At 46.0% G+C, this 17,631-nt stretch overlaps 1 protein-coding gene across 1 annotated transcript in view; it reads left to right on the forward strand.

The window, feature by feature from the left end:
* Positions 1 to 785: 785 nt before the first annotated feature.
* LOC126523735 (RNA transcription, translation and transport factor protein-like) overlaps positions 786 to 17,631 on the forward strand; it is a 62,984-nt gene continuing 46,138 nt past the window's right edge. The window contains exons 1-2 of the mRNA XM_072289015.1: positions 786 to 789; positions 1,548 to 1,649. Coding sequence (XP_072145116.1) covers positions 786 to 789; positions 1,548 to 1,649 — 106 coding nt within the window. The remainder of the gene's footprint in view (positions 790 to 1,547; positions 1,650 to 17,631) is intronic.

Consider the following 17,631-nt stretch of genomic DNA (forward strand, 5'->3'; position numbering starts at 1 on the left):
TCAGCATGTTTGGCCTAGTACAGGGGTAAGATGCTGGGCTGGCGATCCTTACGTGTGAAGTTCAAATCCCCTGAGGGAGGAACTTTTTCCCTTTTCTTTTTTTTCCTACCAATAAACTTACATAGCCTTAAAGAGATCTCTGTCAATTTTTAAATAAATATTGATCAAGAACTACAGGACGTCACACTACAGACAGCAGAACGGCAGAATAAAATTTCCTGTTGTGTTTTTCGAGTGGGCTGTCACAACCTATATTGACACTTAGGGCGAAATGGTTATCAAACACACCTGATGGTGAAACTCCAACACTCTTTGACCCGCCGTGGTGGCTATAAGCGTCCTTGGAGTTGTGCTTAGTATTAAGCACGAGGTCGCAGGATCAGATCATGGTTCTGACACGTAAAACACGACAAATTGAAAAAAAAGAAAGAAAGTCAAACGTCTCCTTTTTGTGCGGCACTAGATTCCTGAGTTTTCTTTAGAGGACCGATGGGTCTCAAAACCGCGACGTAAAAGGTGTGAGCATTATGCGCATAGCGCAATGGGTCCGCGCCGTACTCACCACCGCAGCTTGAAAAGGCCGCGTGAAACATGAGGCAACTGGGCAAGCGGTAATTCGAAACGCGCCGTTTCCAAAGCAGTCGACACTGTACGCGATCCGATGTTGTGAGGACTGTGGGTGAGGTTTCACTAGCCGCTGTCATATCGTGACGCAGTAGGGAATGCCCGAGCACGGCCGCGCGAACCACAAAAGTGTATTGTAGTACACAGATCAAGTCAAAGCGATGGGTAAGCGGTGGTCGATCACCGCCGTGCTGCGCAGTGGGGCAGGTAGCTTTCTTGTGAGGTTCCACACTACAAGAAACACTCTCCGACGGCAGCCAAAGTTACCTCGTAAGCACGCATATAGACACACACGCAGAACTACGATGAGCAAAACAGGTGCCGTCACCGGCGCCGACGACAGTGGCGCTTTGCGGGCTTTGCCTTCAGTTTCACTTTTAGTTGATGGGAAAACGAACAGAAGCGAGGACATTCTGCGGCCGAAGCCGTCGAAGTTTTGCATGGTCTCGCTTGCGAAGACAGCTCGTCAGATGCCGACCGGGGGTTCTGGCAGCGCAACAGGACATTGTGGTCGACGAGACAAACAAATCGTCTATTATATCGCCCAAAATAAGTTGGCTTGCACTGCGGAAATGTATAAATTTGCAGAAAGATAAAAGAGAAAAAGAACCACTTGGACAATCTATCTCTTCTTTCTCGTTTCCTTCTCACAGATGTGTAAAAGAAAAGAAAATAACGCATAAAATAAGAAACAGAACTCCGTTTACGCTAAAGGAAGGCCTCTATCTTCTAAACTCCCTCTTAAAAAGGATGTAGAATTGAGGTTCATTCTCCTTCTTTTTTCATCCCCATATTGCGAGGGAGAGAAATGGAGGACGCTGAACATTTCTGCACCACTCTAAGGGAGCACGGTTTTCAGGCACGTAGTGTCAAGGGAGGTCACATCCCTTAATATGCCTTTTTCGGCTCATTTCGGTTTACAGTGTACCTACAAGACCTGGCGTGCCCGCACAAGGGTTTGGACACAAAGACCGTGCTAGACTGGCTGCACGGAATGGCAGTGCACCTTGAGTACTCGGATGACCGTAAGTGGCCCCTTTTACTGAAATTTTAAAAAGAAAGCGTTTACTTTGGTTAGTAGCTTTTGGGTGCTTGGGAACATGTCCTGCTGCAAATTCCATTTCATTAAGCTTCACAGGAAACAATTCAAAACCACAAAGTACACTCAAAGAAGACGGCATGATATGGGTTATGTGTAGACAGAATTCAAAGCGGCTAGGTTAATTACGACCTGTGCATTAAATTGCCCATTGAAGTGCTCGAGAGCATACATGAATTAATTTCGCGTACTGTTTCAAGTAAACCAGTTATGTGCGGGAAATATTTTAATTCCATATAAATTATGCGCCACTGAAGTTCTTCTTAGAACTGCTCGAACGAAACACCTTCACTGGAAATTTGGTTGTCATTCTGGAAGGTCACATAAGTCTGCTGTTATTTTTTTGTCACGGTTGTAGTTGTCATCCCTGCCATACTGCTGTACACCTTAGGAGTGAAATTGCAGGTCAGCAGTGTTGCGTGGTCAAACAGTTGTCTTTTTCTTCCTACTCCTAGTATCGGCATACATTGACTTCATTCAGGCACAAATGACAGAAAACACTGTTGTTATACCAACTGCTGCATATTATGCTAAACATTATATGATGTGCAGGGTTCGTACATCTCTTTGAAATTCTTGAAAACCCTTGAACTTGTAAAAAAGAAGTATATATACAGTCGAACTCGACTATATCGAACCCGTTTACATCGAATTATTCTGTATAATGAACAATTTCTGGGCGCGGTATAGTTGCAATGAGTATATATAGCAAAAATTACGTTTACATCGAACAAAAATAGCAGCTACTACCGATACATCGAACGTCGAGCGGCGGCAAAGTGCCCCCAGAAGTTTGCTTTCCCTCGCTGTTGCAGGGAAACCCAACGGCGCGGCTCAATCCAACCGCTCTCCCTACCGGGACCGCGCTGCTTCGGACGAGCCGTCAACACCCCCCTGCAAAGAATGATCCTGGCCCGCCCGCAGCGCTTGCTCAGACAGCCAGTCAGGGGCTCTTCTGTCATGCTTGCGCCCTCGTCATGCAAAATGGCGAAAGTGTGAGTTGTCTCGGTGCTTTTCTGGTCCATTGTGTGTTTGCCTTGTGGGCCTTCTCCCGCAGTGTTGCCGTGATGAAGCGGCCGAATTTCCCTTTTGTCGTGAAGCTGGAAATCAAAAATCGGGTCGATAGCGGTGAGAAGTCGGATGTGACCCCGCAGCGTGAATGATTCCGAGGAACACTCTCAGAACGATCTTGAAGAATAAGGGGGAAATTAGTGCTAAAGTGGCCACTCTCTCGCCCCGGTACCCATGGCGCCTGACGCGTACGCACGGCAGTGTACGAGTGGTTCATCCGAAATTGCTTCAGCCGTGCCGGCTACCGCGTGCTCAGTGATGACTGCAAATTCTGATGAATGCGACGCAGCCGTTGCCGGTGTTGCCGAAACTGGGAGCGAGGTGTCAGAATTTCCGGAAGCTATTGACGAATCAACAGTGGACGAGTTTGTGAGTACAAATGATGGTGTCGCGACCACGGGAGAGCCTCAAAACGAAGACTCCATTGCCGACGTCGTACCAAGCGCAAGTGAAAGTGGGCACAACGAGGAAAGCAACGACTGTCCTTTGCCTACATCCTCCGAAGTGATTGGTGCGCTCGCATTAGTCCGGTGCTTCTGCGCGAATTGTGGAAGGTTGCGGCCTCAGCTGCTCCCGACTCCTTAGACAATGTGGAGAAATGCGTGCGTCGCAGGCAGCGAAATTGCCCAAGCAGAAAGAAATGCAGGACTATTTCATGCAAAACTAAGCTAGTTTTATCAATAAAGTGATTTTATAAATGGTATGTGCTTTTAAGACATCCAATTATTCAGCAGGCTTATATCGAATTATGCTCTATATCGAACTGATAGGCGTTTTTCTTGCGAGTTCGATATAACCGGGTTCGACTGTATATATATATATAAGAGCCCTTCTAGCTCCTTGAAAATAAATTTTCTTCTTGAATTCCTTGAAAACTGATTGGAGGCAACCCTTGAACCTTCAAAGTAACAACAAACTCCACGTTGGAGCTACGCCATGGACACTTTCTGTCGGGAATCGATCCCAGATGTCTTCTTTTTAGGATTTCGCTAAGTGATGGAATGGAGTGCTTTAGTTTGGCATTTTTATACTCCACTCAGCAGCCGAGCAGAGCAGAAACGCGAATGCTCAAGCGCCCTCCAATTAGCCACAAGCGAGCTAGCGGAGCGAGAAACACGGTCCGCTTACAAGCTACCCAAGCAGAGCGTCACTGCTGTCTTTCGCTAGCGAGGGTGGTCGCTGCGCGCCCCCTCTCGCGCTTGCATTGGGGCACCTCGCTTGCCTCGTTCTTTCCAATGTGGCTGCCTCCAGTGACATGTTCTCGACCATGCCGTGCGCTTCAACACCACCTTTATGTTCGTATTGCGCAGCGCAAGCCACAATAGCGATTTTGCATAAACGAAGACTTCTATTTGCTAAATGAAGTTTCAAGTGCTGACCCATTTGAAAACCTCACAGTCTGGGGGATGTGGTGTGCGCTTTGCAGTGTGTTAGCGTCAGAAAGGATTGAATTGGATTCGGAATGCAAGCTCTCTGGCTATCTCGTGGCGCTCACTAAGATGGCACTATTCTTTCCATTGGATAGTATGGACCGGTAACGCATTGCATGCACACTTCATGGCCAAATAAGTTATATATATTTGTTTTACTTTATAGAAGCGATCTACAGGTTTTTTCATTTCATTACCCTGAATTTGGCCAGAGGGCGCTGCAACTCCAAAAGGTCCGCTCCACTACGCTTAACGTGTAACTAAAATGTGAAAATCACCCACCGCTCCACTATGGCTTACCCGGGCAACTTAGAGCAGAGCGGACCGTAAACACGCTCAACTAAGACACTCTAATGAGGGATGTCCACAGCCACCAATGACAGGCTTGTTTAAATTACCATTGTTGTCATGGAACCTGACAAAGCCACATCAAGTGACAAAGTTGTACCACTATTGTTCTTTTGCTAGTTCATTCGCACTACAGCCATCATGGCTTGATTTTTGAGCCCTAGGTTCTAGCAATGCCTGGCGGAAAGCAAGTTCCAGCCATCTGGCTTTAAGACGAAGCTTTAGCTCGGGCCCAACTCCGATGCACCCATTCAAATACCTGTAAAATTTAGAAACGTTTTTCTGAGATAACCACTGGGTTGATTTTAATGAAATCTGTTGCATTTGAGAGAGAAAGTGATATTCGAGTCATTGTTGAAAGTGGCATTTTGATTTAGGATCTGAATTTTTAACAGCAATATTCAAAAATCTGTAAGCGCCAAGAAGACAGAAGCACGAAGTCTACAAATACAGTCGAATCTCAGTAATTCGAGCTCAAAAGGACCAGAAAATTTGTTCGAATTAAAAGGAGGACTTGTTCTTCGAATACTCGTACATCCTAGCACAATGCAGGAATGGTGCGAGTCGTGAAATATCATGGCGCACAAGCACACAGCGTGCGAGGACCCTGAAACTGCTTGCGCCGGGCAACGCTCACTTCCCGGTAACGGTGGAAAACAAAACTTCAGGGAGCGGGCTAAGCTGGCGCCAAGCCACATGGAAGCGGGCACGTGTGGAGACCATCGAAAGTGAGGGAGTTACGAGGGAGTTGAGAGGCAGGGTGAGGGGAGTGCAGTTGCGAGGAGGGGCAGGAGGGAAGCGGATTTGCTTTCCCACCAGCTTGACGGATGGCGCTAATTACCTCTGCCACCTAAGCCCCCTTACTGCCACCCAGGTCAGCCACGGCAGAGTTGCCAAGGCGGGACTGGGCCTCTGTCGCTGCTTCCCACTGCGTGTTCGCATGCTTTTTCCTTCATTTGCTGACCGATCTGCGCTGTGTTTACATTATTTGTCCTGTGTTCTGAACACGTCATGTCTTATGAAGATGACGAAGTTGTTGCCACTGGTCATAATCACGTTGGTGTGCTCCCTTCTGTTGTGGCGTCGCCACGTGCACAAGATGAGGAGGATGAGGTACTCGGTGTCGCTTTCATGTCCTTGTATTCAGGGTCCGTTTAGTACAGAATCGGATGTGGCACACTGTCTCCGACAACCTTTCCGTTGGGACGTCTCGGTTTAGACTCGTCATTGTAAAAAAAAGTCGGTTTCGCCCGAAAGGCAAAGCATTGATTGCGATAGCAAATTAGTGGACACGCAAGGATAGTAGTTTTACAGGCCATATAAACTCGTAGATATACCGTATCTACACGATTGTAAGTCGACCTATATTTTAAAATTTGAAGTTCTGAAGTAGGGGGGGGGGGGGTCGATTTACGTTCCAAACCAAAACATTGTACCGAAAAAAAAAATGAGACCAACGGGATATCAGGGGAGCTGCAAGATAGTTCCAATTTTATGTTTGCTTTATGGCCCCACCCGTCTCTTTCTGCTATCCCGGGCATTTGTTCGCTTTTTGGAAGGGTTTTTCAACATTTTTTAGAGTTTTACAGCGCACACAGCACTCATGTGGGGATGTCGATAGTTCATTGAAGAACAGACACCGCTTGCGGCTCGCGTGTTTTTCTTTCCCTGTAGCTCTTTAGTTTCATGCGTTTGATTTGACTGCCGGCCACGTGCTACTTCCGTGCTTCCTCAGTCATTAATGCTCCGAGTCCACTAAACATTCGGCACTCGTTCACAGCGGCGCTGAAAAGGGCTGCCATCCTTTACGCTGAAGAAACGAATAACTGTGCAGCGGGCCGCAAGTTTGATGTTTCTTAATGGGTGGTGCGAGAGTGGCGACGGCAGTGAAGCAAAATTTTCACCTGCGATGGCAAGCAAAGAGGTTTTCGCAGGCCGAAGTCGGGACACTTTTCGGAGCTGAAAACCAAGCTTGCGGCGTACGTCGCCAAAATGCGTGATTGGTCCCTGCCAGTGACGTGCGACATGATCATGAGACAAGCCTGTATCTTTGCCTTTTAAGGACCTGCTCCGCTGTGAGTACGAGTGGCTGACGGCAGAAGACCGCGAACTTACGTCAACCGGACATGTCAAAAGAGCCTCCGTGATGGCTCTGTGTGGTTGGGTGCTTTCGGCATGCACTTATGTATGTATGCAAATGCACTTATGCACTTATGTAATTTCGCTGGACGGCGACGTGCTGTGGGACCGTAGCAGCAACGACAATGGCAGCACTAATGCAGAGAAGTAGTCCAGTGACTACACCAGCTACTAATAAATTTTCGTTATGGAATGCGCCCGAGGGTATGCTCTTTTTTTCTTCCCTGTCACACGCGATATGGGGGGTTGACTTACATTCGAGTTGAATTACAATCGTGCAAATACGGTAGGCGTACTAACTAAATTAACAAGCATGGCGTCACGCGCGCATAACCAAACATGAACACATTTCACTCGATGAGCGCGGAAACTCGCTGTCAAAACGCTGGCATGAGGAAACACGGCAGCAGCAGTGAGCGAAGTGACATTCGTGCTGTCAATCTCTTCGACGAAAAGTGAGTGCCGAGAACACACTGCCTGCACAGGGCTACGAGGCGTTGACACACCTAGACTCTGCCCCTAGTGCAGATCGATCTCAAGACACGGCCGCGCACCCGTGCACTGCCGCCACATGCGCAGTTGCCGCCGGAGTAGAACCCCCCCCCCCCCCCCCCCAGTGCCTTGCGCACAACGGTAGAGGGCGCGCTTCCTCACTGAGTCTCTTTTGCGTTGTCCGCGATTGAGATTGAGCCGCGATCGTAGGCTCCCCTCGTACGCCTTCACTCGCACATACAGCATAGGGTGCGCGGCAATGGTGTTATCGCCCTTGGACTTTATACGGAACTTCACACGCGGCGTTGAGGAGTTTCTCTTAAGTTTTTCCTCTGTGGTGAGGTCAAAGCAATGCTGGTCAGATTGCGGTATGTTCGAATTAACCTCCACAAATGTTTATGCATTCGAATTATCTGGCGTTTTCACCCCTTGGAATACATATAACTTTGACGGGACCACAGCGTCAGTTCGAATGAACCTAAAGTTCGAATTAAGCATGTTTGAATTAACAAGATTTGACTGTATATAGCTCTGCACCATTAAGAGATATCGCAGCTCTGTAAATTGCATCTGTTAGAGCTTCCAAAGTGTGACAAATTTGTTATAATAGATTGTATCTTACATGAATTTGTTATTGTTTACAAGCATTTTGCAAAAGTTGTACTCACATATTAGTGGCGTGTGTAAGAGCCATGTATAATACGAGGGTGAATCAGAAAGTCTTCGTTCCTATTCTTGTTTAACCAAATTATGGTTGTAAATGCGAAGTGAACATATCCATTCCTAGCGGTGGACCTTCCTTGGACTGACCTGGCCTTATCTGCGGGTAGCTCCATGCCACGACGCTGCTGTCAGTTGTTGAAGATGGCAGTTGTGCTTCACACGTCCATGGCGTACAAGCAACGAAGTGTGCTTCATTTCTATAGAATGAGGGACGAACGGCCATTGAAATCCACAGGGAAATGCAGCCTATGTATGGGGAAGGTGTCTCGCTTTCATAAGTGTGAGGTGGTGGTGTTGTGAGTTCGCAAAAGCTCGACAGTATTTCCGCAGTCCAACAGTGGTTCCACACACAGCCGGAAGAATTCTACCACAGGGACATCTCAAATTTTAGTGCTGCGATGAGACAAACGTCTGAACCGGTGTGGGGACTACGTGGAAAAATAGTGTAAGGTACGTAGAATAGTGCGTATACTTGTAATTACTTGTATGGACCTTCATTTGGCTAATAAAAAATCGGGGCAAAAACTTTCTGATTTGCCCTCAGATATCAATTTTGTCCACTTTAAATGTACAGTAAAACCTCGTTAAACCATAGCCACTTAAACGGTAGTCTCGTTTTAAAAGTAGTAAAGTCAAATACCCAACTCAGCAGCCATTGAACACAGTACGTTTTGTATCCACATAAGCTGCACCAGCTTATTGTGCACATATCAGTTAACATGTAGTGCTTCCACTTTTCGTTGTGCAATCACGGCGGTGCATCGTCCCCGTCGGGTGTTCCGGCAGAACAACAAGCCTCAGAGATCGGAACAGCGGCCTCCAAGTGCCGTTGGAGAGGGCGTTGGGGCATGATGCAAGCAAGAACTCGCGCCATGCCGAAGCACAGATAAAAAACACCGGGTGCTCAGCGCAGAAGAAAAATTTGTCATCGTTCGTGCTATTTAATGTGGCACGTAGTCGACGCTGGCACACGGCAGGGATCTACCACTGACTGCGGTGTGTGGCATTTGGAATGCGAAGAGGTTGCTCGGCAATGCTGCTGCGACCGTAAAAAGAGGTCGGCTACGAGGTTCGACTTTTCGTCGCGTTGCCTCTGTTGTTGTCGAAGTGTCGCCTAACCGCACAGAAAGCGACAGCACGGGTGATTCAGGCCCAACAGTGACAGAAAAAAACTGCACGTTACGTCAGGCTCATGAATGCAATCGTCACGACGAGAACAGCACTCTGCAGTGAAAAAGGCACCCCACGACTTCTGCAGCGCTACCACGCCTGTGCATGGAGAATATGCAATGCCAACGAGGAATTTGCCATGCGAGTGTTTGCCGAGAAGAGGGGGCTGGCTGAAAAGCTGGCTAGCAGCCTCAGTAAGTTTGAGGCCGCTGTCGTTGCTGCTGGGCCGCCGCACCATCAAATGAAAATAAGACTTTTGTTGGGGGAAGTGAATAAATACTGCAGGTTTTTTACCCTTTCATGACACTGTCCCTGAGTTTTGTTTTTGACAGATAAGTGGGGGATCTCCTGCTATTTCAGTTAAACAGTACTACGATTTAGTACACACTTTTCTTTGGCTCTGGCCAACTGTGGTTTAATGAGGTTTCACTGTAGTATTAGATACAGTTTACATATTTGTGATATCGTTTTTTATTGTTTGGTTAGAGAAGTTGTAAACTTGGTAGTGTTGTTTTCTGAAAATTTGTCTGAAAAACATTGACAACCTAAATCGAAAATTTCTTTCCAGCAGTCGCTAGATTTTAACATTTTCTTTTAAATGCGACAAGCTTCATCAAATTTGGTGCGGTGGTTTCTCATGCACGTATTTAGATAGGAGTCCCCGAGCTGCAAAAGCTGCCTCTTAACGCACTGAGTATCTTTGACTGAAGTATGACACGACTAATCATGCTGCTAGAAGGCAGTTGACATCATTACAATGGAGTAGTCTACTTTGATAAGCCACCTGAAAAACTCCTAAAAGGCCCCTAAACCACCCAGAGGTCGAAATATAGTTGTGGTGTTGCAATTCAGCATGAGTCTGCACAAACACATAGCCGCGAGAATTTTTCGAGACGGTGCCGTAAAAGCGGAGTTACATGCGTTTGATGATTGAAATGCGGCCTTCACTTGCTTCGCTCTTTCCTTCGCTACGCTCCTTTCGTCGGCTAGTCTCTCCTCTCCGAATGTTCCTCCAAATGTCACGTGACATACGTCACCGCCAACATGCTTGTCAAAATACTGTCCACTTCTGGTTACCGCGACTCCGCTCTTCTCGGCTACCTGCAGCTGCTGCCGTAATGGCCCGTGCTCCTGTGAAGTGTGCCGCTGTGGACCCTGTGTCGCGTGCACGTCTCGAAAAGCTTGCCAATATAATGGATCCGTACGGTGACACGCCCTGCTAAAGTACCTCTGCTGGAGATGAACAGACACTGTCGCCACCTTCCTCAGATCGTGGCGATGATACGGTTTGGTAGGTCCTGCTGTTTTCGCCCACTGGCTGTTGGCTCGTTCCGCGCTAATAGCATCATCACTGCGGGTGCGTGTGCGGTCTATGCGGGGCGAGTACAAATGCCGAGTAGAATGTTTGTTGCAGGGAGGTGACAGAAGTCTTTGCTAAGGGCCGATTTACGCTCAAACCGCCCATGGCCGCACGCCACACCGCAAGCGAGCGGTTAGCCAGTAATGGCCGACGTGACGTCACGACGGGCGGTCGTGAACTTTCGCCTCCATGCGGCGACCACATAAACATGGCGCTGGTTCGAAGCGAAGCGGAGCGCGAGGCCTAGACCGCTAGGCTGCAGCGGCAGTTTGTTTTTTGTGTGGTTTATTGTGATCATTGCAAGACCTATTCAGCACCTGCAAAGCTATTTGTCCAACGCAACAAGCAGCTGTACTCTTCCTGGCCTCTTCAGTCCGTGCGATCGCCAAAGGAAACAGACGGAGGTGTGTTGTGTTTACGTGATGGTCGGAAGGAATGAAGCTGGTGATTTCGTGTGTTCTGCCGTTTTTTGCATGTGCATTACAAACGCGAAGGCCATCGCATACACCTGAATTCTAAGCATGACACTAGTTCGGTACGCGGCAAAATGAAGATTGCGATCGCCCTCCTCAGCACATGGTGTTCGTAGGTGTTGTGTGTGCGCGCTTCATCGATACCAAGATTGCAAGTTTGTGCAGTGTTCAGAAGTGATGGCACGATGTGTAGCGATGAGCTTAATTGTCATGTCATCGCAGTCATTCGTAATGTGCTGTTTGTGTCTTGCTTGGTGTGAGCTGTTTTGTGGGCTGAGATGCGCATTGGTGACCGTGAACAGGTACAGACCGTTCGAGCGCTAGGGTTCTTACTTTTACGAAGCGTAAGTGTACTGTGATGCGTACGTCCAATGTGTCGCAGTGGTGCTAGGCGTATAAGTGTTCGTTCCATGCAATATGCATATGTTCTGAAGTGAACCGTGCATAAGCGTTGCGGGCGAGTTTTGGTTCCGGCCCTTTCTGCCTCGTTCATGTATCTTGTGAGTTTTTCAGAAGTTATTTCTGTGCTATGAAGGTGTTTATAATCGATGAGGGCAATATAAGGAACAGCTTAAAAGTTACAAAAGTACATGCGCGCTGTCGTGAAATATGGGCGCGCTTATGCACTGTTGTCACGAACGCAAATTTCGGGCACTCCTAATTTTTGTCATGTCGACATTGGTGTGAAAAGCAGAAATCCTGAGGCGTATCTCTAGATTAAGCAAATTATACAGTCTTATACTGAGGGATGTGAGCTCCTTGCATGTGCAAGAAATTCAGCTGCTTGTTTCTTGTTAGTATATGAGTACACACTGTTAGTGCCAACACCAGTGGCACAGCATGATAAGCATATAATGTGTTAAAATTACATACTTCCTTTTGATTCTTGACAATTTGCATTTTTTTATTCAAAGCCATATGCATGTAACAAAGCATGAAGTGACAACACAATTGGTATGGTCAATATATGATTCGAGGATTGTAGCAGCAGAACATAAGGAACATGGACACAGAATGCACAACTAGACAAGGATGCAGCTGCACTGTGAACTGATTTCTTAATTGAAATTACCAGTCCCATTTACTTCGTCGCTATATTTCTTATCTGTCTGAGGCGGTCTCAAAAAGGTGACTTCCTTTCTTGTCAAGGCGAGTGCCGGCGTGCTTACGCATTGCGTTCCTGTTTTACTTATCTCAAATGCCTCAAGAATCTCCCGAGTTAGCCTATGTTGTTCTTTGTCAGGACTTGCACTTCATGAAATTTGGAGGTGCACGTGCTTACTTAGCTATCTTGTCCCTTCTTGTTCATTTCGCAACGTTTGCAGTGCAAGGCCAGATTGCTGCCAGGGGCCCCTGAAAGTGATGATGCATGCTCTCTCGTTATCATTAAGGCATCTTCCTGTTTGCCCTATGTATTGTTTTCCACAGGACAGGATGATGGCGTACACTACTGATTTGACACAATCGCAGTATCTGCTTTGGTGCGTGATGTAGCATTGTGGTTCCTTTTTTTCTGGTTCACTCATGAGCACATACTTCTTCCCTTGTTTGGTGCTGAGTACACTACTCGGACGCCATGTCTTTTACCAATCTTGATGAGATTGTGGGTCAGTCCGTGCACATATGTAATTTTTGCAGAATTGTTTTTGGCATCCACAACTTCAGATCCGCTTTTGCTTTCTTGTTTTCTTTTAGTCTTCTCTACGAGACCTTCAACGATGCTGCATAGCATTGACATGGCATGTTTTTCCCTGCATTTTTCAGCCTACTCAACTGCCGCTGAAAACTTTGTTCATTTTGATGCTGGCATGATTTCTTTAGTGCTGAACTAAACGCTGCACTCGCTATTGGCGTTTTTGCAGTCTTGAAATGGCTTCACGTGAAGGTAAGAAATTGTCTCTATGCTCTGGGCTCGTACCCCCAGTGTAGATGTCCTGCTTGGAAGTCTAGTAAAATATGGAGGAACTGCAGGGAATTGTGGTTCGGACGCTCATAAGGGAAGTTCAGCTCTGGGCACGTTGATCGAAAGGACTCCAGTACGGTGTCCTCAAGTTGTTGGTAATCGGTTGCATTCTCTTTCGATAGATGAAGCGCCAATAGTGATGGCGCACTAGGAAGGAACAAAGACAGCACAAGGCACTACTTGCTACTGTTTATTGAAGTCAAAGGTGGCTGATTAATAGCCATGGGGAGAGGGGGGCGAAAAAAGAGGAACACTGATTATGTGAATGCGAACGTGCGAGAACACTGAAGATATATATGAAGGGAATCGCATTTAATCTAAATCTAAAACTTATCTGTGAACATGCTTTCATTTGTGTAAATATTCAGAGACGGGTTGCTGACACAGGCGTCCCCTCTTTTCTTAATCTGGTTGGCCTCGAACAATTCATGCGCCACAGAATCTTTACTTTTAAACATGATTGTTGTATCATGAAGCCTTGCTTCACATACTTGTTTCTTCTCATTCCCGCAGGCCTTGCAATGAAGCGGCAAGTTTGAACCTTATTCATTTTTCAATGAAAGCTTATGTTCCCGCAGGCATTCATTAATACATCGGCCAGTTTGGCCAATAGACTCTTTCCCACACTTCAGTGGTATACGACCCCTCATTCACACTTAACAAAAGGGTTCGTATGTTTCATAGAACACCCGACTTGCTTAGAGTCATCCGAACCAATCGGGCGGCACAAAGTAGCAAGTTTTCGGGGTGCAGAAAAAAACCACAGGAATTTGGTATGTCACGGCGATGTGTTTAAGATTATGCGCCACATTATAATATTATGGTATCACCACTGGTTTAGCTTTCTTTTCGAATCTTTGACCTTCACTTCTTTTTCTTTCTTTTTTCACCTTTTTCAATAAAGCCCCCGAAACTGCGCTTAAAACCAAGGAATCAAAGCCAACCTTCCTCATATTCAAAATCTGTTTGTCAAAGCTTGCTTGTGCCTTATGACAGCACGATTTTTTCAGGGCGGATTCAAGGCACATACTGGCAGTCGCACGCTTAAGAGTCTTGGAGTGTGTAGACTCACACGGCAACAATTCCTTGCGGGCACGGAGTCAGTACATTAGGCAGGAACCTTCGTCAGTAAGGTTTATGTCAAGATCTAAAAACTGCAAGCTGTTATCCTTGGCTAGTTCAGAAGTAAAATCTAAGCCTTTGCCTTGCTGTTTAAAATCAGATAAAATGCCCTGCACAGTATGCGAGTAAGTCACAGGAGATCATTCCGTCAGTAAAATTAAAAATCGTCAACATACCTAAAAACCTTGAGCACTTTGCTTCCGTCAAACACCTTGGACAGCACTCTGTCGATGACCGCAAGGAAAATGTTGCAAAGTACGGGAGCCACGCATGAGCCAATACAAGTTCCTTTCCTTTGCACATAAAACTGGCCTTGAAAACAAACAGCTGTTGAGCACAAATAAAACTCAATTAAACATACGAACCCTTTTGTTAAGTGTGAAGAAGGGATCGTATACCGCTGAAGTGTGGGAAAGAGCATATCGGCCAAACTGGCCGATGTATTAATGAATACCTGCGGGAACATCAGCTTTCATTGAAAAATGGATAAGGTTCAAACTTGCCGCTTCATTGCAAGGCCTGCGGGAATGAGAAGAAACAAGTATGTGAAGCAAGGCTTCATGATACAACAATCATGTTTAAAAGTAAAGATTCTGCGGCACATGAATTGTTGGAGGCCAACCAGATTAAGAAAAGAGGGGACGCCTGTGTTAGCAACCCGTCTCTGAATATTTACACAAATGAAAGCATGTTCACAGATAAGTTTTAGATTTAGATTCTACGCGATTCCCTTCATATATATCTTCAGTGTTCTCGCACGTTCGCATTCACATAATCAGTGTTCCTCTTTTTTTGTCCCCCTCTTCCTGTGGCTATATAATCAGCCACCTTTGACTTCAATAAACAGTTGAAAGTAGCGCCTTGTCCTGTCTTTGTTGCTTCCTAGTGTGCCATCACTATTGGCACTTCATCTATTAAAAGCTATGCACCAACTAGCCCCACAACGTGTTTTATTGCACTCTCTGTTTGGCACTGTATTAAGAAGTCGTCCACATATCGATAGATCCGTGTGACACGCCTTTCCTTGATGGATCCTTGAATTTTCTTGTCGCATGCTGGCAAGTACAAGTCACTCAGGATTGGTGCTATTTTTGATCCAATGCAGACCCCTTTGTTTTGGACAAACAAGGTACCATCATGTACAGTGATTGTGGCAGCGAAATAGGCGCTCAACAGCTCCAAGAAGGTCTCCACAGGCATTACTATTGAGTGACTCCTTGCTCCATGATGGTCTCTCTCAGTACATTCATCAAATCGGCATGCCGTATTGAATAATACATATCTTCGATGTCAATCGAGAACCCGTACCAATCATTCATTTCGTACATTCTTATATCGAAGGTTAGTTCTTCAGAGTTCCTAATCATGAACTGATCTTGTACCTTAACTTGAGAAAGTTGCGTGAAAAGGTGTGCTGAAAGCAGCAATTGCCACGTGTGTGCGTCCGATAACATTGCCTAGAAGGGGGTACCAATTTTATGGCTTTTTCCACTGAAGAACACCGATAGCATTGTGGTTTTTGCTCCTTTAACCTTGTTGCACAGCTGGCTACCATTAGTTGTTTCTCCCAGAAGCATCTTGACCTTTCTTTTCGCTTTTTTTAGGTCTTTATTTTCTACCTTGCAGAAGTTCTTGTTGACGGCTTCTAATGCTTTTGTATTGTAGCTGCTGGCATCAAATACTACAAGTCCCCCTTTGTCTGAAAGGCACAGTATGAAGTTTTCTTTTTTAAGGTCCTTTACAGTTTTAACAAAACTGTGCACATGGCGTTTGCATCCTTTTGAACGAGCCAGTGCATCTACTCCATCAGCCACAACTCTGCTAGCATCCTCTTCATTTGCTTTTGCTGCGACTTGTCTGATGATGGCATGCTTTACTGCTGCATCTAGTCTCGGGGGAAGCGCAAATTTTGGACTGAGTTCCAATACTTCGTTAGAAGGTTGTGAGAGCTGCACCTGTCCTACTGTGACCACTGGGTTCTTGCTTATCTTCTCGTACTCATTTTGACCTTGTATTGTTGACTTCAAAATTGGCAGGAACCACTTATTCCACATGTGTTCAGTGTTAAAACTGCCGCTGGCCAAGTGAAGGCGATAGTATTTTTTGCCAGAGGATCTCACCTTGAGGAAGTCGGTGAGTAGGCGAATCTGTTTCCATATTTCAGCCCGCAGTATCTTCATAATTCTTCTTGCGTGTCCTTGGCAAGGCGACAACATCCCGAGTAGCAACCTAACGTCTTCCACCGAAACATTCTTCTTGATGCAACATGAGGATAAGCAGGCCCAGCAAGTGAAGAAGGCAATGTGAAGACATATTTGTAGTGAGTCAAGCAGATGCAGGAAACAAGTAGGAACGCTCAAGAGTGCTGAAAATTTATATGAAAAGGTTGTTTAACGGGGCCAGTTGTTTCATTCTTCGAGGATAGTAGCAGCAGAACTTGAGGAACACGGACACAGAAAGAACTACTAGATAAGGACGCAGCTGCACTGTCAACTGATTGCTTTATTGAAATTTCTTCTCACTTTTTTCATTGCCACATCTCTTCTCTTATATATCTGAGGCTGTCTCAAAAAGGTGACTTCCTTCCTTGTCAAGGCCACTGACGGTGTGCTTACACATTGCGCTCCTGTTTTACTTACCTCAAATGCCTTAAGAATCTCCCGAGTTAGCCTACATCGTTCCTTTTCAGGACTTGCATTTCATAAAATTAAGGGATGCACATACTTACTTGGCTATCTTGTCCCTTGTTCATTTCGATTCGACTGCGATTGCGTCAAAGGAGTAGTGTACGCCATCTCCCTGTCCTGTGGAGAACAATACATAGAGCAAACAGGAAGATGCCTTAATGATCGAACAAGAAAGCACGCATCATCACTTTCAGGGACCCTTGGCAGCAATCTGGCCTTCCACGGCAAACATTGCGAAATACGCAAGAAGGGACAAGATAGCAAAGTAAGCACGTGCACGCCCAAATTTCATGAAGTCCAAGTCCTGAAAAGGAACAACAATAGGCAAACTCGGGAGATTCTTGAGGCATTTGAGGTAAGTAAAACAGGAGCACAATGTGTAAGCACACCATCAGTGGTCTTGACAAGAAAGAGAGTCACCGTTTTGCGACAGCCTCAGATAGATAAGAGAAGAGATATGGTGACGAAATAAGTAACAGTGGGAAATTCAATAAAGAAATCAGTTGACAGTGCAGCTGCGTACTCGTCTAGTCGCTCCTTCTGTGTTCATGTTCTTTAGGTTCTGCTGCTGCAATCCTCGAAGAATGAACCAACTAGCCCCATTAAACACCCTTTTGTCAATATATGATGTTCTGTTGTCTGCTGGAGCATGTAGTGTTTATGTAAGTGTCGAAACCATTATTTGAAGCTGTTGGTATTGCATAGGGATTTGTGAATATTTGCAACTTTGTAGTTATGCACCGAATAGTGCCCTATTCGATTTGGTGGTCACTTTTTGTAATTGTGAATATTTTTTCCTACCTTTCGGGCATTTCAAAATGCCAACCGCACCCACATAAACATTAAATTAGAGAAAAGTATGGTAAATTTTCACCACGACAGGCATACCATAGCCATAAAACATGAGAACTTGCGTAGTGGAGCAGGCTA

This window comes from Dermacentor andersoni, chromosome 6 (assembly GCF_023375885.2).
Source record: "Dermacentor andersoni chromosome 6, qqDerAnde1_hic_scaffold, whole genome shotgun sequence".
Classification (NCBI taxonomy): domain Eukaryota; kingdom Metazoa; phylum Arthropoda; class Arachnida; order Ixodida; family Ixodidae; genus Dermacentor; species Dermacentor andersoni.